General features: G+C 38.5%; 1 protein-coding gene and 1 non-coding gene across 3 annotated transcripts; one reads left to right on the forward strand and one right to left on the reverse strand.

Moving 5' to 3' along the window:
• Nucleotides 1–792: 792 nt before the first annotated feature.
• On the reverse strand, nucleotides 793–899 carry LOC129400392 (U6 spliceosomal RNA). Its single transcript, XR_008627635.1, has one exon. It is a non-coding gene; the product is annotated as a U6 spliceosomal RNA (small nuclear RNA).
• A 2,878-nt stretch (nucleotides 900–3,777) lies between these two features.
• On the forward strand, nucleotides 3,778–5,868 carry TCEAL7 (transcription elongation factor A like 7). 2 transcript variants are annotated; one of them, XM_055122679.1, is made up of 3 exons: nucleotides 3,778–3,892; nucleotides 4,564–4,636; nucleotides 5,002–5,868. In XM_055122679.1, the coding sequence occupies exon 3, from the start codon at nucleotides 5,006–5,008 to the stop codon at nucleotides 5,306–5,308; it is 303 nt and encodes a 100-aa protein (XP_054978654.1). In that variant the 5' UTR covers nucleotides 3,778–3,892; nucleotides 4,564–4,636; nucleotides 5,002–5,005; the 3' UTR covers nucleotides 5,309–5,868. The 2 variants fall into 2 exon arrangements, with proteins under 2 accessions (XP_054978654.1, XP_054978655.1); XM_055122680.1 differs by lacking the exon at nucleotides 3,778–3,892 and adding an exon at nucleotides 4,092–4,116.
• Nucleotides 5,869–21,415: the final 15,547 nt, after the last annotated feature.

The raw sequence follows: 21,415 nt of genomic DNA on the forward strand, positions 1-21,415 counted from the left end.
TGGCATGCATCTCCCATCCGAACCGATTCCTCCAGCCATCATTTTCTTAGTGATCCATTCTCTATTCCATCTGCCTTCTCCCCTACTCTCATCAAGCAGTCTTCCAGCTATGGGGCAATCCCCCTGGCCCTAGTATCTACTGTCCTTGGGTGTCAGCCTCATGTGATGCTACCCTACACTCCACAAATGAGTGCAGTCCCTCTATGGCTGTCCCTCTCTTTCTGACTCATTTCACTTAGCATGATACTCTCCATGTCTATCCATTTATAAGCAAATTTCATGACTTCATCTCTCCTAACAACTGCATAATATTGCATTGTGTAGATGTACCAAAGTTTCTTTAACCAGTTATCTGTTGTAGGGCACTCCGGTTGTTTCCAGATTTTGGCTATTGTGAACAGTGCTGCAATGAATATATAGGTACAGATGTCATTTTATAGAGAGATTATTTGTATTGTTGCTAGAATGAACAATATATTTTTTTAATTTTTTATTGAGTCACCATGTGGAAAGTTACAAAGTTTTCAGGTTTAAATCTCAGTTATACAATGCTCGAATACCCATCCCTTCACCAGTGCTCATATTCCACCACCAAGAATCCCAATATAGCTTCACCCCGCCCCCTCACACCCCTAACCCCCCCACGCCCCTAGCCCCCCCACCCTAAGACCCCCCCGCCTGTGTAACTAATAAATTTCAATTTACTTTCACTTTGATTGCATACAATATTTCAACAAAACTCACTATTATTGTTTGGAGAGTCTCTCCCCTAAAGTCAGACCTGCTGAAAAGAAAAATATGGAACACTTCACGAATTTGCGTGTCATCTTTGCGCAGGGGCCATGCTAATCTTCTCTGTATTGTTCCAATTTTAGTATATGTGCTGCCGAAGCGAGCACTAGAATGAACAATATTGAACTGCAAAAAATATGTATCTTATTGTGGCTAGAGAGATATTCTAGAAAGTAAGCCTTGCAAGTGGCTAATTTAGGTTCAATCCCAGGCACCGCATATGGTCCCCAGAGCACTACCAGAGTGATTTCTGAGCACAGAGCCATAAGTTAGCCCTGGAGCACCAAAACCAAAAAAATCAAGATGCCTCCTAAGGGCCACAGATAGAGGAAAGTGAACGCTGGTGAAGAGATGTGGTTTAAACATTGTTTTCCTGAAACCCATTCATGAATAACTCTGTAATTTCATAGAGGAAAAATAAAATAAAATTTAAAAAAATGATTTTCACCTCTTATTTGTCTCTTTCCACTGATTTGGAGGAAGGAAGGCTGGGCTGAGTGTTGTGGGTAATTGAGCTGACTTGTGTGCTCCTTTTCAGTAAACTGTTATGAATGTATCTGGTCACAACTGCTGGACTTTCTTTTCTTGATAAAAATGTCTTTTTTGGACTTATCCATGCATCCCACTTGCCAATACTTGGGAAATGAATCAAATATAACCTGATATCTCACTTTGCTTCCATTTGCATGCACTTGTATAGAAACCTCTTACCTCTAAATTAAGTTATTTTTTGTGAGATCAACTAATGACGTCTCTAGGATACTTGTTAGAGGATATAATTATACAGTGTAGAGCAGTGAGAAGGTCATATCAACTGCTTGGTATCATCATTCTAATGAAAGTGATAGATGTAAGTAAATGTTATAGTGATTCAGGAGTTTGTGGATGTTTGAATTAGAGAAGTGGCGATGGAACCATAAGGGGTGTGGAAGTAGTCCTAATATCATTAGAAAATAATCATTGAAGCTTGTCATTTTTTTTGAAACACAGGTTATTTGTCAGTTATGCACCAATGCTTTACCTAAACTATTTCATTTAATCCTGGCCACTATTGGAAAACCTAAGAACTATTTTATAGGAGAGGCACAGGTATTTTTAGTGGTAAGGTGGCAGCTTGGACGTGGGAGAGTTGGGAGTGGTGGGGGGATACTGGAGTCATTGGTGCTAGGAATTGTACACTGGTGGAGGTAAGGGTGTTGGAACAATATGTGACTGAAACCCAATCATGGAACGTTTTGTAATGCTCTATCTCATGGTGATTCAATTTAAAAGCTTTTAAATCGGATCTTCTACATGCTTTCTACCACTGAGCTATCTTCCTGATACAGGAAAAATTTAATATCCAAGTTGTAGTAAGGCAAGTACATACAGTTATTTCAAGTCCATGTCTGTTCACAGCCATGCTTTTTGCCTCGATGTCAAAATCTTCAGAACCTGCATCCTTCCAGTCATTTGAAAATTTTTGAGTGTAGCTATCTGTGTGAAAAGCTGTTCACAGAAGATTCAGGATTTTTGCTAACAAATTATCTGCTTCTATTATAACAAGACATTCCTTTATAAATATGGCAACAATGTTCAATTATTTTAAAGACCATTTCTATTTCTTCACTTAAGCATTTTTCTAGAATCATTTATATCAAACTGGTTAGCGACAACATGAAATCTATTAAGAGCCACTGTCTTACTAAAATTGTTTCTTTTATTTGGTGATGCAAGGTAGGTTTTGTTGAAACTCATTTAGAAAGATGTGAGGAGAGAGGGAGAAGCACATATTTGATAGAGAGCACTGGCTTTTCTAGAGTGAAAATAAGCAAGCAAAAAAACATAGAGAAAAGCAACCAAGACAAATGTTCAAGGGTGAGCACTGCTTGAAGAGCAATCCTACAAATGTTTCTTCGGAATGTATCCCTTTTTTGTTGCGTTCATCTAACAAATAAACAACCCACTTAGCTTTCTATTAAAATTCTTAGCAACCAAGACTCTAGAATGATACATAACTAGATGTGATGCGCTTATTTGTGTACAAGTACCTTCTAATTCTCCTGTATGACTGAATAAGGTCTAGAAAACATAAATAGAATAGAGCTGACTTGGAGAAATAAATAGTATTCAATTGTAAACAAAAGTGTTATGAACAGAGAGATCTTTTGGGTATGTAGTGAAGAAAATATAAGGGCCTGGTACAAATTGGGAGGGAGAGGACGTGGTACTGAGATGGAACTAGTAAAATTTGACTGTATTTTTGAGATCTGAAGATCTAAGAGCAGTGCCATGGGATTATGATCCCTGCAGCTCAGCTAATAAAAGGCCCTCACATGCCCAGGAGGGCCTCAGAATGGTAGCCACCAGCTGCCCTGCACATTTGAAACATCCAAAAATGAGTCTGCTTGGAGGATCTATAATTATCTTATGACTAAGCAGCAAAAACAGGTGGCTGAGTCTTATTATTCTCCTAACATGAATCTTTTTCCAAACATACATATTGTTATATTTCTGATTGTTTAAAATATTTAATGTTTATGCAAGAAAGAATAGTGAGAAGCTATGGAAACAAAAATAAGAATCTGAGTTATTACCGATTTCTTAATTTACCCCAGCTTCTCCAATTTGGTTTCAATAATTGATCAGCCAGGGAAACAATGACTATTAGTGACTGGGAAGGATGGGAAGAGGAAAAAAAATACTGTTACCTTTCTGTGCTCCTAGCTTAGAAGGAATAAGTAACCTCTTTGAACACAATTGCTAAGAGAATAACAATGGTTGTTAAAGGGACTTCAGGGAAAAGCAGCCCTTCTATGGTAAATAGAGAGAGGCAAATTCCAACCACAGCAAGAAGGGGCCACTTTTGACCTTTGGAACTAGCAATGACGGAAATGAGTGACAGGGCCTGGTGCAGTGGGGGGTGGGAGGTTAGTGAGCCTTTCCACTTCTGCAACACAGCTGGTGGGAGGAGAAAGCAGGGGCCAGACTTGGAAGATGACATAATCCTCACGTGACCAGGAGCTGACTTGAAGTCCTTATATTCCCGGGTTTCTTTCTCCTCTGGGTACCAGCTCCTTCCTGCCCTGCAGGCGTTTGTGATTGTGGCCAAGAGGAGGAGGTAAATTCCTTAAATCCCAGCAGGTTGTTGTGAGGGATCCACTGGTTTTCTGGTGGTTGTAGAGACCAGGATAGGCTCAGACTAGCTATCTCAAAATTTCTGCAAGATGACTGCATTTTATATATTTTATGTGATTTTAATGTGCATTTTGGAAACAATTGTATTTATTGAAGGAGGTGTGGCAGGAGTAATGAAAAGGCTCAAGAGAAAAATCCAGAGATTCAGTGAGTTTAAAAAGGAGCTTTTTGTAGGCTTTCCCTTTATCCTTTCCTTTCTCTTTCTCCAGTTCCATTGGTGGGAATGATATGTGGGCTGCTGAGGGGAGAACAGCTAAAATCTTGGGAAGCAGACAGAGATTTTAACTATAATTTGAAAATAGCTCCTCTCATTCAATGCCTGCCTGCAAGGAGTGTGGGGAGCTGGGAGAGAGGGGATAATAGTCTTGCAAGAACTGGGCCTGAGAGTGAGGGGTGGAAGCTGAGGTCAGAGATTCTGGAGGAAGAGATAAAGCTGGGAGGAGAACAAAGGGATAGCTAATTTGGAATGACTTGAAGTAATGAGGATTCCTGATCTAAGATAATAACAGAGTAGCCCAGCCCATGTTTTGTCTCTGGAGCTGATAAATTCACAGATAATTGTCTCTTCCTTCCCCCCTTCCTTTCTTTCTGCAGGTCCTAAGGTCTCTAGATAGACATTTCAGACAAGGAAAAAGAGGAGGAAACGGTCTAAAATCCTCACTCACAGGTAAGTATGAAGCATGCATGTAAGCCAGGGTCTTTGAGGGTGACTGTTAGAAAGAGCTAGAGCTTAGGTAAGATTGGCAGCTCCACAATCCTGCTCCAGGACTATTACCTTTCTCTCACCCATTGGCAAAAATCTGTCTGTTGGAGAAATGGTGGGGTTCAGAAGAAGCAAGGAAAGTAGCCCTAAAGGGAGGGGCAGGGAGGAAGGGGCAGGTTCTTGGACTTCTGAGGGCTGGATGTGTAAAATCCGAATGGGAGATTAGGTGAACACCTAATTTCTCAAAGATAAACTGAAAATAGTGATTTAAGAGGTAGGAATCAATCTCACTCTTTGTTTTCTCCCTGTTCTTATGCTGGAAACAACAGCATCATGCAAAAACCCTGCAAAGAAAATGAAGGAAAGCCCAAGAGCAGCGTGCCCAAGAGAGAGGAAGAGCGCCCCTATGGAGAATTTGAACGCCAGCAAACAGAAGGGAATTTTAGGCAAAGGCTGCTTCAGTCTCTCGAAGAATTTAAAGAGGACATAGACTACAGGCACTTTAGGGATGAAGAAATGACAAGAGAGGGAGATGAGATGGAAAGGTGTTTAGAAGAGATAAGGGGCCTAAGAAAAAAGTTTAGGGCCCTACATTCTAACCATCGGCACTCTAGGGACCGCCCTTATCCCATTTAAGGCATTTCTTCTCTCAGTTTGATTATTTCTGTTATTAATATTTCCATCTCTGATTTCTTTTTTGTGTGTGTTTTCTTGCCAACTTTTTGCTATCTTTTCCCTCCAATCTCTCAAAGTTCTTTTAATTCAAATTTGACTTACTACCAAGCTTCTCATGTTTAGACTCAGTTCCATTATTTAACGGGGAGGTTCGTTCATTTTCATGGGAAGATGCTCATTGTATTTTATATATACATATAATGTATGACAAACACAAGGGAAAATGTCTGAATTATTATACACCAAAAGTGAATATTATCAGTGAATCTCTGCATGATCTTTCTTTCACTTTTTGTCACTGCATCTTCTCATTTTCAAAAAACATATATAGAATATGTGTTTGTGTATGTGTATTGCTTGTGTTACAAAAAAACAAAACAAAACCCAGCACAATAAAGGAACTTGTCAATCGATCCCCTTTGAAGATCAGTGAAACAATACAAAAGATGTTCTTAATAACAGAAATACTGAAAAGAAATGTATGCTTTGAAATACCTCTAGACCTCTTAGGCAGAGGAATAAAACTGGCAGTTATTACTGATACACTTGCTTCAGCTTGATCCTTTTGCGGGTGAAAATACTGTCTTGGGGCTTCCTCAGGGGGAGAAGTAATTCTGAGCTGTGCTTGATGAGATCTGTTCCCATACATGCAAACCCAACTTTACACCACTGAAGAGCAATTGAGTGAGAAGTCTGGCATGAATCAACAAGAATCAGCACGGAGGGAGGGAACTGGGGGCTTCCATATGCCAATCATCTGGTGGGCCCCATTCCTCTGTCTTCTGAGTTTCTCTATGCCTGCTGGGCATTGCTACCTGTTTTGCTGGGTCCTGTGCTACATTGCTTACCCCCACCCCAACCCCGACCTCACAGTCACAGGTGCATTGTAGTCCCTGAGTGCCAAAAACCAGTTTCCTGGAGTCTTCTCGGTTGAATTCCCACCTTCTCAAACTTCTTTGTGCTGTTTAGTCACACTTCATACAGGTAAGTCTGATTCAGGGTTGCTTGGGCCATAATGTCATAAAGAGATATCACCAAAACAGCCTGTGTTCAATCACAGGTGCTCAACTCCTGCCCCCGCTGCAAACTTACACACACATTCTCTCAGTAGGAGTTGGACAAGATGAGTTTATTTTGGATGTTGGATCAAGATACAAGTTTGAGTGAAGAATAGGTCGCAGTAAGAATTGCTGTTTTGAAGAAATAGTTTCTCTTCTTCCTTCTCTGTCTTTTTATTTTGGTGGGGGGTACACCCGGTGGGGCTCAGGGCTTACTCCTGGCTTTGCGATCACCCCTGGTGGTTCCCAGGGTACCATACAGGGTACATTGTTATTTAAAGATACTGAATATTGGGACCAGAGAGAAAGTCCAAAAACTAAAGCCATGTGGTAAATAGTACCATATAGGGTATCATATGGGGTGCCAGGCATTGAACCCAGGTCAAGCAAGCAAGGCAAACACCTTACCCTCTGGTACTTTGACTCTGGCCCCTTTCTTCCCACTTAAGAGATGATCTCTCCTTGAGTACTGCTGGTACACCTGCATTATTGGTTTAGAAGACTTTTGGCCATGTGTTAGAATTGCACAAAATGACCCGAGAAATAGATCTAACAGGTTATTGTCCTCTCTCCATTCCCCATATCCCTTCCCATCATGAAATGTATATAAAAGCGCCTTGTGAGATTAATATATCCAATATTATATAGTATAGAAAACATAGAATGTGTTTATATGTCTTATATATTATGTAATACATAAGTCATATGTTACACACAATATTCATGGGATTATATGTGGTAATTGAGATTTGCACCAGGGTCATATATATGAAAGGCGAGTGCCTTTCTTCCTACACCATATCTCTGTCCATATATATCTGTGTGTGCGTGTGTATAATTTTATGACTTAAGCATTATTTTATGTTTGGAATTTTGTCTCAAAGTAAAGGCTAGGCCATATACTGCTGTTAATTAGTACCATGACTTACATAGAATGGATACTTAGCAAATGTTTATTTAATTACAATACTTGACATAATTTTACTTCTGATTGTGTAAAATTATTAGTAACCAAATGTCTCTAGAAACTAAGACTTATTTCTTAAAAGGCAACTAAAAAGGGATCATTACTCAATTTATGTCTATAAAAATCTAGCATTATAATTCTCTACAAAAAGGCAGCTCTTTATAATTGTACGCTTATTTAAAATTATGAAATTCTGACATGCATTTCTTTGTATATATGCACTCTTACAATCACATTAAGTCAGAATCTCAGTGTAATTCCTCTAAAATTAATTATCACTTTGGTATTCCCATAGAATAATTGTCTCATTACTGCTTTATAAACCTCACCATAGATCCCAGACAATTAGCAGATCACCATAGATGCCTGACAATTAGTGGTAACAATGCCTACTGCTTGGAATTTGTTCTAGAGAAATAATCACAGTGATGAGTAAATGTTTACTTGTAAGCATTGTTATTTAAAGATACCAAATATTGGGGCCAGAGAGAAAGTACAAAAACTAAAGTCCTGTAGTAAAGAGTAATTTTTTAAGTTTTTTTTTTCTTTTTGGGTCACACCCGGCAATGCACAGAGGTTATTCCTGGATCTGCACTCAGGAATTACTCCTGGCAGTGCTCAGGGGACCATATGGGATGCTGGGAATTGAACCCTGGTCGACCGCCTGCAAGGCAAACGCCCTCCCCACTGTGCTATTGCTCCAGCCCAAGAGTAATTTTTTAAAGAGGTGGTGACACTTACATACATATAGATGAATAAACTATCTCCTGAAATTCACAAAACTTTAATCCAAAGTTGATAAATTAAAGATTTTTTCAAAATCTACATATTTCTTCAATGTAAAATTTAGTAAGAGTGAAGAACTATGAACATATTATGGGAAATATTAGCCTATAAAATTATAAAAGTTGTGGGGCTGGCGCAATAGCACAGCTGGTAGGGCGTTTGCCTTGCACTCGGCCAACCCGGGTTCAATTCCCAGCATCCCATATGGTGCCCCGAGCACTGCCAGGAGTAATTCCTGAGTGAAGAGCCAGGGGTAACCCCTGAGAATCTCTGGGTGTGACCCAAAAATAAAAAATAAAATAAAATTATAAAAGTTGTTTTAGCCAAAGCAAGGGAATATTGATTTTATATTAGAAATTATTATATTACAGGTATAGCTTTACATGTATATGTTAATAAATCCTTTTTAATGTTTCGACTTTTTGTTGTTCCCTTATTTCACAAGGCAAGACTTGCAATACATCTTCAATAGAATTTTTAATGGGCACGTTCCTATCCACCACACAATCAAGGAAACATTTCTCTGTTTTGTACAACTAATTATAATTTAAAATTTTACCATTGCTATTATCTTAGATTCGACTTTTCATTTTGAGGAAATTTCCTACAGTTTTATTTGGTTAGGAGGTTTATTACTGTAAATAAGCATAGAATTGCATAACCTATTTTTCTGCATCTGTTAGGCATGCAATGTTTTCATCATTTGTTAACAAAAAAAATAAATTGAGTTTTAAAAATTAAAGTATGTATAAAGAAAATATAGGTACATATATAGAGTTATAACATAATGTGTCACAACTATATTATTTTCCCTATAATGAGAGATTGTTTCAATATTTGAGTATTATAGAGATATGTACATCAAAACATAGTTCTTGTGAACATTTTATGTGTTATATGCATGTTTGTAGCACACTTCTTAGGCGAATTAATATTATTTCAAGATTTTGTGTGTGTTCAGGAAAGAGATATGCTTGTGATTTTCCTTTATTTTTCTTTTCATGCTTTGACAGATTTTATCAAATATTGCCTTCATGACAGTCGTTTGGAAGCGTTCCCTCCATTTCTGCTGTCTGGTACTATTTATGTGAGTTAACTAAGATTTAATCTGTAAATATTTGGAAGAGGTCATCAGGAAACAAGTCTGGTTCTGGATAATGCTTTATCAATTTTTTAAAATAAAGACTTGTTGAGATAAAATTCACATCCCATGTGATACATTTGAATATTCAACAACTTAGTTTATTTATAAAGTGTGTATTCGTTACTACAATTAATTTTGGAGCATTTTTGTTTTCCTAAAAAGACATTTTTCATCATCAAATAGCTTAGACGCCTCCTCTCTTAGAAATCAAAGAAATGGCTTTCTGACACTATGAATTTGGCTATTCTAGACATTTCATATAAATGTAATTTTAAAATGTGGTGTTTTGTGACTGGCTTCTTTCACTTAAGATAGTTTAAGGTTTATCTTTATTATCCTATGTGGACCTTTCTTTTTATTGTCAAATATCATTCCATTGTATGGCTATTCCACTTTTCCCCACTAGGAATCAGTGATGTTTAAAACTGAAGTAACATGGACCAGAGAGATAGTAAAGGAGGTAAGGCATGTGCCTTGCACATGGTCAGCTCGAGTTCAATCTCCAGCATTGTTTGCAGTCTCTATAATACTTCCAAGAGTGATTGCTGAGCACAGATCCAGGAGTAATCCCTAAGCATAACCAGATGTGGTTCCACCCACAAAATTAAAGTAGCATTGCAATATAATATATAGTTTTTACAAATTAATTGTACAGGTTACTTGTTAGTTGTACAAGTTAATTTTGACTTTACATAAATCAACATTTGTAGAGACCAGAAGGATGGCTCAAAGGGCTAGAACACATGCCTTGCATGAAGAGTTTGATCCCCAGTACCACATGGCTATATGAGTATCAGAAGTGGCCCTTGTTCAGCATGAAACTATCAAGTCTACATGTTTGGGCCAAGTATAACTTCAAGTGATTCCTAGGCCCTGAAGTATGGCTGAGGAGTACCCTGAGCCTTGCAAAATAAGTATCTGTATATACTACATTAAGTTCACCACTGTAAGTTCAATTCTATGTTTCATAAAAAGTTGACTCCTCCAGAAAGAGAGGGACAGACATAGAAAGATTGCACTAATCTGTGGAATATAAAATAACAGTGTAGGAGACTAATACCCAAGAATAGTAGTATACAATACCAGGAGGTTGACTCCATAGCTTGGAACTTGGCCTCACACACTGGGGGAAAGTCATACCAAATGGAGAAGGGAACACCAAGTAAATTGTGAGCGGAGATCCTGCGTGGTAAGGGAAATACACACTGAAAGTGGACTAATGTCTGAACATGATGGCCACTCAATACCCCTACTGCAGATCACAACACCCCAAAGGAGAGAGAGAGAGAGAGAGAACAAATTGGAATGACTTGCCACACAGGCAGGGTGGGGTATGGGGGTTGGGAGGTGGGAGGGATACTGGGTTCATTGGTGGTGGAGAATGGACACTGGTGGAGGGATGGGCCCCTGAACACTGCATGAGGGAAAAACAAGCACGAAATGTTTGAATCTGTAATTGTACCCTCACTGTGGCTCACTAATTAAAAAAAAAAGTTGACTCCTCTTACCCTCTACCACTATTTCTTCTTAAAAGTTTAATTTTGTCTGTTTAGTTTCCTTCTATAACACATATGAGCAATATCATACAAAGGGGAACCAAATATTTATATAGATGGTTAGCCAGAGGCACACGCAACAGTCTTAGCTGGTGGCTGGCCTCTAAAGTGAATCAGGAACTTGGGAGACTGAGACCAAGGAAATCTGATTCTTGTAGCAGGTAGATAGTGACAAAATTGGGTTGAATTCTCAGATACTCTGATTGTGTCAGAATTGCCTATTTGTTTGGATAACTGTCCAGGCGCTAGTTAAAACTAGGTCTAAGAACATAAAAAAGTTCCAAAAATGTCTTTTAATAAAGCCTATGAATTCAACCAGTACCTTGTATATCCTTGATATTAACCCCATATTGAAGGGGTACTTGGTGAGTATCCTTCCCATTCTGTAGACTGTCTTTGTATTTTGGTCACTGTTTCATTTGAGGTGCAGAAGCTTCTTAGTTTAAGATAGTGCCATTTGTTATCTCTGTTTCCACTTGCTTGGTCAATGGCATTTCATCATTGTAGAAGCCTTTAGCTTCAACGTCATAGAGGGTTTTGCCGACCTTCTCTTCAATGTACCTAATGGATTGTGGTCTGAAGTTGAGGTCTTTAGTTCACGTTGGTATGACTTTTGTGCATGGTGTTAGGTAGAGGTCTGAGCCCATTTTTTGCATGTAGTTGTCCAGTTTTGCCAGCACCATTTGTTAAAGAGGCTTTCCTTGCTCCACGTCACATTTCTTGCTCCCTTATCACAGATTGTATGATCATATATTTGAGGGTGTGTGTAAGGATATTCAACCCTATTCCACTGGTCTGTGGATCTGCTTTTGTTCTAATACCATGATGTTTTAATTACTACTGCTTTGTAGTACAGTTTGAAGTTGGGGAACGTGATGCCCCCCACCATTTCCCCCCCAATAATTGTTTTATCTATTCATGGGGGCTTGTTGTTCCATATGAAGTTAAGGAGTGTTTGACCAATTTCTTTGAAGAATGTCATGGGTACCCTTAGAGGGATGGCATTGAATCTGTATAATGCTTTGGGATGTATTGCCATTTTGACAATGTTAATTCTCCCAATCCATGAGCAGGGGATGTGTTTCCATTTGAATTCTACAAGAAGAAAACATCCAATTCCATCAGAAAATGGGGCAATGAAATTAACAAAAACTTTATCAAATAATAAGTCTGAATGGCCAAAAGGCACATGAAAAGATGTTCTTCATCACTAATCATCAGATAGGTGCAGGTCAAAACAACAAAGAGATATTATCTCATACCACAGAGACTAGCACACATCCCAAAGAACAAAAACAACCGGTGTTGGTGTGGATGTGGGGAGAAAGGGACTCTCCTTTACTGCTGGTGGGAATACGAACTGGTCCAGCCTTTTTGGAAAAACAATATGTAAATTTCTCAAAAAACTAGAAAGTGAGCTTCCATTTGACCTAATAATACCACTTCCAGGAATATAATCCAGAGATGAAAAAAGTATGGTAGAAATGACATCTGCACTTGTATGTTTATTGCAGCACTATTTACAATAGCCAGAATCTAGAAACAACTCAAGTGCCCGAGAACAGATGACTGGTTAAAGAAATTTTGGTATATCTACACAATGGAATACAATGCAGCTGTTAGAAAAGATGAAACCATGAAATTTGCATATAAGTGGATCAACATAGAGAGTATCATGCTACGTGAAATGAGTCAGAATGAGCAGGACAGACACAAAATGACTGCACCCATTTGTGGAATATGAAATAATGTAACAGGAGAATGTCACCTAAGGATTCTAGAGATAAGGGCGAGGAGGATGCCGCCATGACTTGGAAGCTAATCTCATGTGCTGGGGAAAAGACAGGTGGGATGGAGAAGAGACCACTAAGTAAATGATGGTTGGAGGGATTGCTCAGGATGGTAGATGCATGCTGAAAGTAGACTATGGACCAAACATGATGGTTTCTTAGTGCCTATATTGCAAACCATAACACCCAAAAGGAGAAAGAGAGTAAGAGGGAATGTGTCTGCCACAGAGGCAGGTGGTGGGAAGGGATGGGGGTCGCAGGAGAGACACTGGGAACATTGGTGGTGGAGAATGAGCACTGGTGAAGGGATAGGTACTCAAACATTGTTTGATTGAAAAGTAATCACGAAAGTTTTTAAGCCTGTAACTGTATCTCACGGTGATTCATTAAAAAATAAAATAAATGCCTATGGCATTACCACATCGCTTTCACATGTATATCTTCACATGATAACCCATAATCATCATTTGGTTAATCTATACCATAGTGATCATTTTTTATTTCAGTTTGTTATTTTTCATAAAATGTCCCTATTTTCATCTCTCAGAAACAGTATATCTTTACCAGTGTAATCTTGTCATTGCCCAAGATGTCCCAGGTAAATGTCAATTCATTATCTGCCATATTAACATCCCACTATGGATGAAAATGCATTTGAATTGCTCTGAGTAAAGGATTTTAATATTTGGATAAGGTTAGTTTTCCTTGTAAATCACTTCATCTATGTCATAGTCAATAAGTTATCAGTAGCAGTGGAGCAATACCTGTCTATGGCTCTTCTCCAAACTATGGGTGGTGATTTCTGTCCAGCACTGTTTTAACTCAGATATTTAATTCTTCCTTCTACATTTTTAAGAGACTCTTTTTTCTTTACCTTGTATAATCACCACTGTAAATACAGAGGTCCATCAACATTCCAGGTGAGTAAATTCTCAAAATGACAAAACTGCTCTTTTCATTTAAGGATACTAAATAGTCATAGTTTCATTGTATACAGATGCTATCATGCCTTGCTACTGGAAAATAGACCTTTATGGCCTTTAAAGAAAACTTTTCATTAAAGAACTGTGATTTACAAAATTATTGATAGTTGAGTTTTAAGCATGTCATATTTTAATGCTAATCTCCCCACCAGTGTCAACTTTCTCTCACCAGTGTTTCATATTTTATCTCTGTTTTAGGAGCTACCACATTGTTGTCTTAACTGACGTCTGTCGTATTTTGAGTTGCTATAACACAAAGAAATAGATTTGTTGACTTAAATACCAGAAATTCATTTCTCATAATTCTGGAGACTGGGAAATACAAAATTAAAGTGCCACTATATGTGATGTCTGATGAAAGTCTATTTTTCACTAATAACTATTTATTTTAAGCTCACATAGTGAAAACAAACACTGGATTACTCTGGAGGAGCTTTCTCTTTGTTTTTTTTTTAATTTTGTATTATTGATATTAGTGAATCACCATGGGGGTACTGTTACAGACTTACAAACTTTGATGCTTTCATTTCAGTCATACAATGATCCCTCCAACAGTGCCCATCTTCCACCACCAATGGTCCCCGAATCCGTCCCACCAGCCCCACCCCATTACCCCCCACCCCACCCCATCTCTGTGGCAGGGCATTCCCTTTTGCTCTCTCTCTCCTTTTGGGTGTTGTGGTTTGCAGTAGAGGTATTAAGTGGCCATCATGTTCGGTCTATAGTCTACTTTCAGCCCGCCTTTCCCATCCCGAGCGGGTCCTCCTAGCACCCTTTACTTGGTGGTTCCTTCTCTATCTGAGCTGCCTTTACCCCAGCATGCGAGACTGACTTCTAGGAGCTTTCTCTTTGATTAGCTCACCAGTTTAATTCACAAGAGCTCTATTCATCTTTTTTACTTCCTATTAAGTTTTTCTCTAATCATTATGATTACATATTCCTTCTGGTTGACTGGATTGGACTTGGTCTTCATTTTTTCATTTTGTAAGGTAGAGATTAAGTTGATTTGAGATTATCCTTTGTTTTATAATGTATATGTTTATATGCAGAAATTCATCTTAAATGACTGCTTCATTTATTTATTTAGGGTTTTTTTGTTTTGTTTTGCTACACCTGGTTATAGCAAAACAGGCTTACTCCTGGTTCTGGGCTCAGGAATCACTCCTGGTGGTCCGCGGTGTGGGATGGGACTAGATGAGATGCCAGGGATTAAACTATGCTCATCCATGTGTAAAGCAAGCACTCTGGCTACTGCAATGTCCCTTTGGCTCCCTTAAAGGCACAGATTTAAATGTATTGCAAATGCTTTTCTATATTGTATATTAATTTTATTTCAAAGCATTTTCAATTACTCTCTTAACTTCTTTTTTATAACATTGTTTATAGCAGTGTTGTTTCATTTGTCCATACATTTACATTAATCAAAGTTCTTAAATTAGTTATTTCACTCAATTGTGATCAGAGAACACAGTTTGTATGTTAATTACTGTAGATTTGTCAAGTATCTGTCTATTTGCCTATACTGTAAATTTGTTTGATAGATGTATATTCTTTTGTATGGAGTGTTACATAGATATCTATAGATCTAGTTTGTAGGTACTGTGCATTTTCTTATGATTATAAATTATATTATATTGACCTTTTGGAGTTGGAGAGATAGTACAGGGATATGGCACTTGCCTTGCACGTGGCTAAACTGAATTTGATCCCTGGCACTACACATGGTCTTCAGAGCATCTCCAGGAGTGACCCCTGAACACAGAGCTAGGAATAAACCCTGAGTTTAGCCAGGTATGGCCTCAAATCACCACCACCCCCACAAAAATGCAAGTAAACGAATATATTGATCTGTTAGCCTTATAAAGTGTACCTTTACATCTTTAGTTACAATTTTTGTTTTGAATATTAGCTTGATGATCTCAATACAGCCCCTCCTAATTTCCTGCAGTTGTTGTTTGTATGATGCATATATTTTCCTTTGTTTTATTTTGATTCTATTTGTACGTATGAATTTAACACGTCTAGTATAGCCAACTGACAAAGACTATGCTCTTGATGAAAACTTATAGATATTCTTCTGAGCCCTCTTTTTGACTAGTCCTTATCCTTGCACACGGTTTTCAGTCTGCCTTTGGCAAGAATTTTTAATCAGTTTATCAAGGATCCCCTCACCCTTAACACCTTCAACATCTGATATAGTTCCTGATTACACTCCCTCACCTTTATCATATGATCACTCTATCTTGCCATCAGGAAGAATATTAAGTTCATTTAGTAAGAATCTGCCTACATTTAATAATTCTTCTTAAAATTTTCCATCAACTGAGCTTCTCATTCTGCCTATTAGCTATAAATCCCCAGATATCTTTATTGCATTTAGTACTGAATCTCTCTCTTTCTTATTGCCATGACCATGAGACCTATTTCAATAGTCCTGAATAAAGGCTTTCTTGCCATTTTAATGAATATTAGATTTTTTTTAGAAAACATATTTTAATCTGACTTTTGCTATTTAACAATCTGTGACTCTTCATTGGATTGTCTAAATCACATCTAATGGTATTATTTATATATTTATGTTTTATAATTTCCTATCATTTGTTTTATTTTTACAATATTTTTCAATCCCTTCTTTTGCTTTAAGTAAATGCTTTCTTGTTAAACCATTGAATTGACTCAATAATCTTTAAGGTTTTAAAGGAATGGTCTAGGTGTTACCACATACATCAAATTTATATTAATTTAATTCTAGTGATAGATAAAAATTAATTTTTCTATAGATCTACTTTAGTAGATCTCTTTAGTAGAGTCTCTTGACCCCGCACCTGGATGTCTTCCCCAGAGCCCCTCGGAGGGGATGGGGTTCAGTTTCCCTCCCCGCCCCGAGCAGAGCTTCTGCGGCCGAAGACCTCCAGAGTCTAGCCACAGCCATGCTCAAGGCCCCTCTCCACACGTTCAGACGAGCCTCATGCATGAAGGTACCCTCAGAGGAACCCAGGTGTGTGGGACCTGGGGCTGAGACCTCCAGGCCTGCTCGGATCAAGACTGGGCCTCTTACACCCAGATTCCCCTTCTTCCAGTAGCTGGGAGGTCACACCCAGGGACTGCCCCCGACGCCATGTAATCCCACCAACGGCCAACATCCAGAGACTTTAAAACCAAGCTCCCGAAAGCTTTGCAGCTACACAACATCTTATGGCCTAGTTCTCCCTCTGGGAGAGCCTGGCAAGCTACCGAGAGTTTCCTGCCCACATGGGAGAGACTCACAAACTCCCCGTGGCATATTCATATGCCAAAACCAGTAACAATGATGGGTTTCATTCTCCTGACCTTGAAAGAGCCTCCAATGCGGCACCACTGGAAAGGATGAGTAAAGAGAGTATTCTAGGATCTCAGGGCTAGGAGACTTTACTGAGACCGCTCGAGAAAGTCGACAATCAATAGGGTGATGATGATGATGATGATGATGATGATGATAACTCTACTTTACCTTCTGCCTCTGATATTACTGTTATGCATATTACATCCATACATTATACAACCTAAGAATGCATTTTTAGAACATAGCTCTCAAGTTTATTAAAGAAACTGAGAAAAAAAGAAAAAATAATTGTTCACAGACATTTTTCTGTATCATTTTTGTCATTTCTGTTTTTCCTTATTTATTTCTATGTTTTCAGGTGATCACATGATGCTATTGCCTCACTCCAATATAGTCATATTCTCACTCAACTTATCTGTGATATTATTGTCATATTACAGTTCTATGAAATATAATTATGTACATACTATTTTATACAATTTCTTTAACAGTTAAGTATCCAAATAAGAGCCAGGATATAGTACATGGATTAAAGCATATACTTTGCATATGCTGCACCTGGATTCATCCACACCACCACATGGCCTTTGAAACATTGCTAGGTTGTAGACCTTGAGGTCCTTAGCATTTCAGGGACTGGGCAGCACTGCATCTCCTGGCTCTGAATCATTGCAAAATATCACTGGGAGTAACCCCCAAGCCCTCTGAGCAACAATTGGGAGCCCCCCCAAAAACAGAGTCAAAATAAGAAAAACATGTATTTATATGTTTGGTTTTGTTTTGTTTGTTTGTTTTGTAGCGGCAAAATTACCTTTACCTGTACTCTTCGATTTTTCATGTGGAATTTAATTCCATCTTGGTTTACTTCCTTCTAACTGAATGGACTTTCTTTATTATTTCTTAAGAGGAAAATATGCTAACAACTAATTCTTTCCATTTTTCTTTATTTGAGAATATAATTTTTGAATTCCTTTATGGAGTTTTCCAAGGGGCCTGGGAGCCACTCTCTATTATACTTGGCCCACTGTGCCTGGTTGTTGAGCGCTAGGACCCAAGGTTGTAGTGCAGGTTCATACAACTATTACCACCCTAGCATTCAGGGAACACGAAGACAACACTCATTGTCTTGGAGTGTTTGGTGGCACCCGGCTTCAAACTGGGATCCTGTACGTGCAAAGCATGTGCCCCTGACCCCTGTGCTACCTCTTCAGTCCAGGATTTGTTGGTTTTATTTATTTAATTATTTATTTATTTTGCTTTTGGGGTCACACCCGACGATACACAAGGGTTACTCCTGGTTATGCACTCAGGAACCACTCCTGGCGGTGCTCAGGGGACCATATGGGATGCTGGGAATCAAACTCGGGTCAGCCACATGTAAGGAAAAGCCCTACCCACTGTGCTAGCACTCCAGCCCCTTGTTTTATTTTTATAGAGCTTTGTTATATAGAAGACACTTGGTTGATTGTTTTTTTAAAGTTATTTTAGTGGGCTGGATCAATAGCACAGCAGGTAGGGCATTTGTCTTGCACTCGGGCGACCTGGGTTCGATTCCTCCATCCCTCTCGGAGAGCCAGGCAAGCTACCAAGAATATCTCACCCGCACGCCAGAGCCAGGCAAGCTACCCGTGGCGTATTTGATATGCCAAAAACAGTAACAACAAATCTCACAATGGAGACGTTACTGGTGCCAACTCGAACAAATTGATGAGCAACGGGATGACAGTGACAGTGACAGATTTTAGTGGCATGTGGCCATCCCTGTTTCAAATTCCCAGCACCACATATGGTCTACTAAGCACTGTGATGGAGCATTCTTAAGCAAAGAGCCAGGAACATCCCTTCAGCACTGCAAGTTTGTTTCAAACCATCGCCTTTTCCCCCAAATAATCAATTATTATTATTGTTAAATATATCTTGTATCACTGTATCACTATATTACTGTCATCCCGTTGTTCATAGATTTGCTCAAGTGGGCACCAGTAACGTTTTCATTTGTCGCTGTTGCATGCTAGTGTAGCCCAATGGCATCTGCTCGCTCCAGGAACACAAAGAGCACGTTGTTGTTACTGTTTTTTGGCATATATCTTGTATATGACAGAAAATTATCCTCCTGTTGCTGTCAAGAATTTTTTAATTTTTTAACATTTTACTTTGTTTCTTGGCGTCGAACTTTGTTTTTATTCTATTTTGATTTTCTTTGACTTGAATATATATATATACACATATATATATGATTTGTTTTTAAAGTTAACTTGGGAAGCTTTTAAGTCACTATTCAGTTCAATATCTTTCTATTTTTTCTATATACTCTTTCTCAGGTAGTTCTACTAACACAGACTATTATGCACAAAGGTGTTATATCATATATTCCCCCTTTTTATGTCTTTTTCCTTCAGTTCAGTTATTTTTTGTTGTTGTTCTTTATATTCCATTGTCACTTTTAATTTGTTATGAATTGATCTTTTATTTTTCTCTAGAATAAGGCAATTGTATTTTATTTATATTATTATTGAGGTAATGTCATTTACAATGTTGTTAATACTTATACTTCAGTCACAATTGCTACTCCAGCATACCCACCAACATAGTGTCAGTATCTTTCACCACTGTACTTAGGTCCGTTCTCATATATATCCCCCTATCCCACTCCCCACAATCCTCCATTCACTACCTGTTAACTTTTTGTCAGAGTGCAAAGGTTTGAACAGTTTATAATCCTTGCTTTGTTTTCTGAATTCCACTTATTAGTGAGATCATTCAGATTTCTTTTTCTCCTTCTCATCATTTCACTTAACATAATACCATCAAGTTCCATACGAGTTAAAAAAAAGCAAAATTTTAACTTTTTTTAATAGCTGAGTAGTCTTCTAATGTGTATATTACTATCATATAATACTAAAATTGTCCTCCTGCTGCTGTCAAGATTTTTTAACTTTTCTAAACTCATCTGTTGTTCAATATTATAGATCTTGACTATTATAAATAGTGCTACAGTGAACATAAGTGTAAATATATTTTTGAATTAATATTTTTGTGGTTTTGGAATGTATGCTAAGGGATAGGATGTCTGAGTCATATGATAGCACACAGTAGCACTGTCTTCCCATTGTTCATCGATTTGCTCACCCGAGCACCAGTATCGTCTCCATTGTGAGATTTTTTGTTACTGTTTTTGGCATATCAAATACACCACGGGTAGCTTGCCAGGCTCTGTTGTGCGGGAGGGATACTCTCGGTAGCTTGCTGGGCTCTCCAAGAGGGATGGAGAAATCGAACCTGGGTCGGACGCATGCAAGGCAAGCGCCCTATGTAGTTATACTTTTAATTTTTTGAGAATTCTCCACATCAGTTTTGCTATGTTCAATCAGATGACAGTCTCACCAACACTGGTTGCTTCTGGACTCCTTGACATAAGCCATTCTCACTCATATGAGGTGATCTCAATATTTTGACCCTCATTTCCCTGATAAACAATAATGATGAACACTTTTTCATAATCCTTTTGGCTATCTACATGTCTGTCTTTTTAAAGAAATATCTATTCAGAATTTCTTTTAGTTTTTGATGTTTTGTTATTGTTGTTGTTGGTGGTGGTTTATGAGGACTTTATATGTCTTAGATGTTAGACATTAAATGTTTAGTTAGTGTTTTCTCCCATTCACTAGGCTGACTTTTTATTTTAGCCACAGTTTTCTTTTTCAGTGCAGAAAAATTTTAGCTTAATATAATTGAATTTATTTTACATTTTTTTGTCTTTGCCAAAGGAGCTGACTCGCTGAAGATACCTCAAAAATCAGTATCATGGAAAGTTCTGTCTAAATTTCTATCAATGTATTTTATGGATTCAGGACTAGCATCGAGTTTTTAAATCCATTTAGAATTGAGTGCTGCGTATGGTGTGAGATAGTGGTCCAATTTATTTTTAAGCACCATATTGTGAAAGAAATAATGAGTGGGATACCGCAATGTATGATAGATACCCACCTGATAAAGGGCTAACATAGAAGATTTATGAAGGGCACAAAAAATTTCAAAAACAACTCCTCTCTAAATGGAGAGAGGAGCTGAACAGATGATTCCTACAAGACATACATATGGCCAGTGGGCATATCAAAAAGTAGTCTTCAACTGAAGATACATGGAATACAGCTGAATATACTGACACATACCTGTTGGGGATGGGCCTAGGCACCCCCTGCCTCTGTCCCTGTAAACAGGGACTGGGTGAGGAGGGGGCCTAGGCACCCCCTACCTTAGTTCCTGTAAATGGGAATGAGTATGGAGAAACGTGGCATGAGGGCGAGTCATCCCCTGACAGCCGACCTTGACAGGCGGCCGAAGGGCCACCATGCTCTGGCGACCTGCCTAGTGAGAAAAGTTGAAGGGCCACCGTGCTCTGACAGCTGGACTCGAGAGGAGGCTGAAGGGAGGATTAGCTCGTATCTGCCATGGCCATGCT

The sequence above is a fragment of the Sorex araneus genome, chromosome X (assembly GCF_027595985.1).
Source record: "Sorex araneus isolate mSorAra2 chromosome X, mSorAra2.pri, whole genome shotgun sequence".
NCBI lineage: Eukaryota > Metazoa > Chordata > Mammalia > Eulipotyphla > Soricidae > Sorex > Sorex araneus.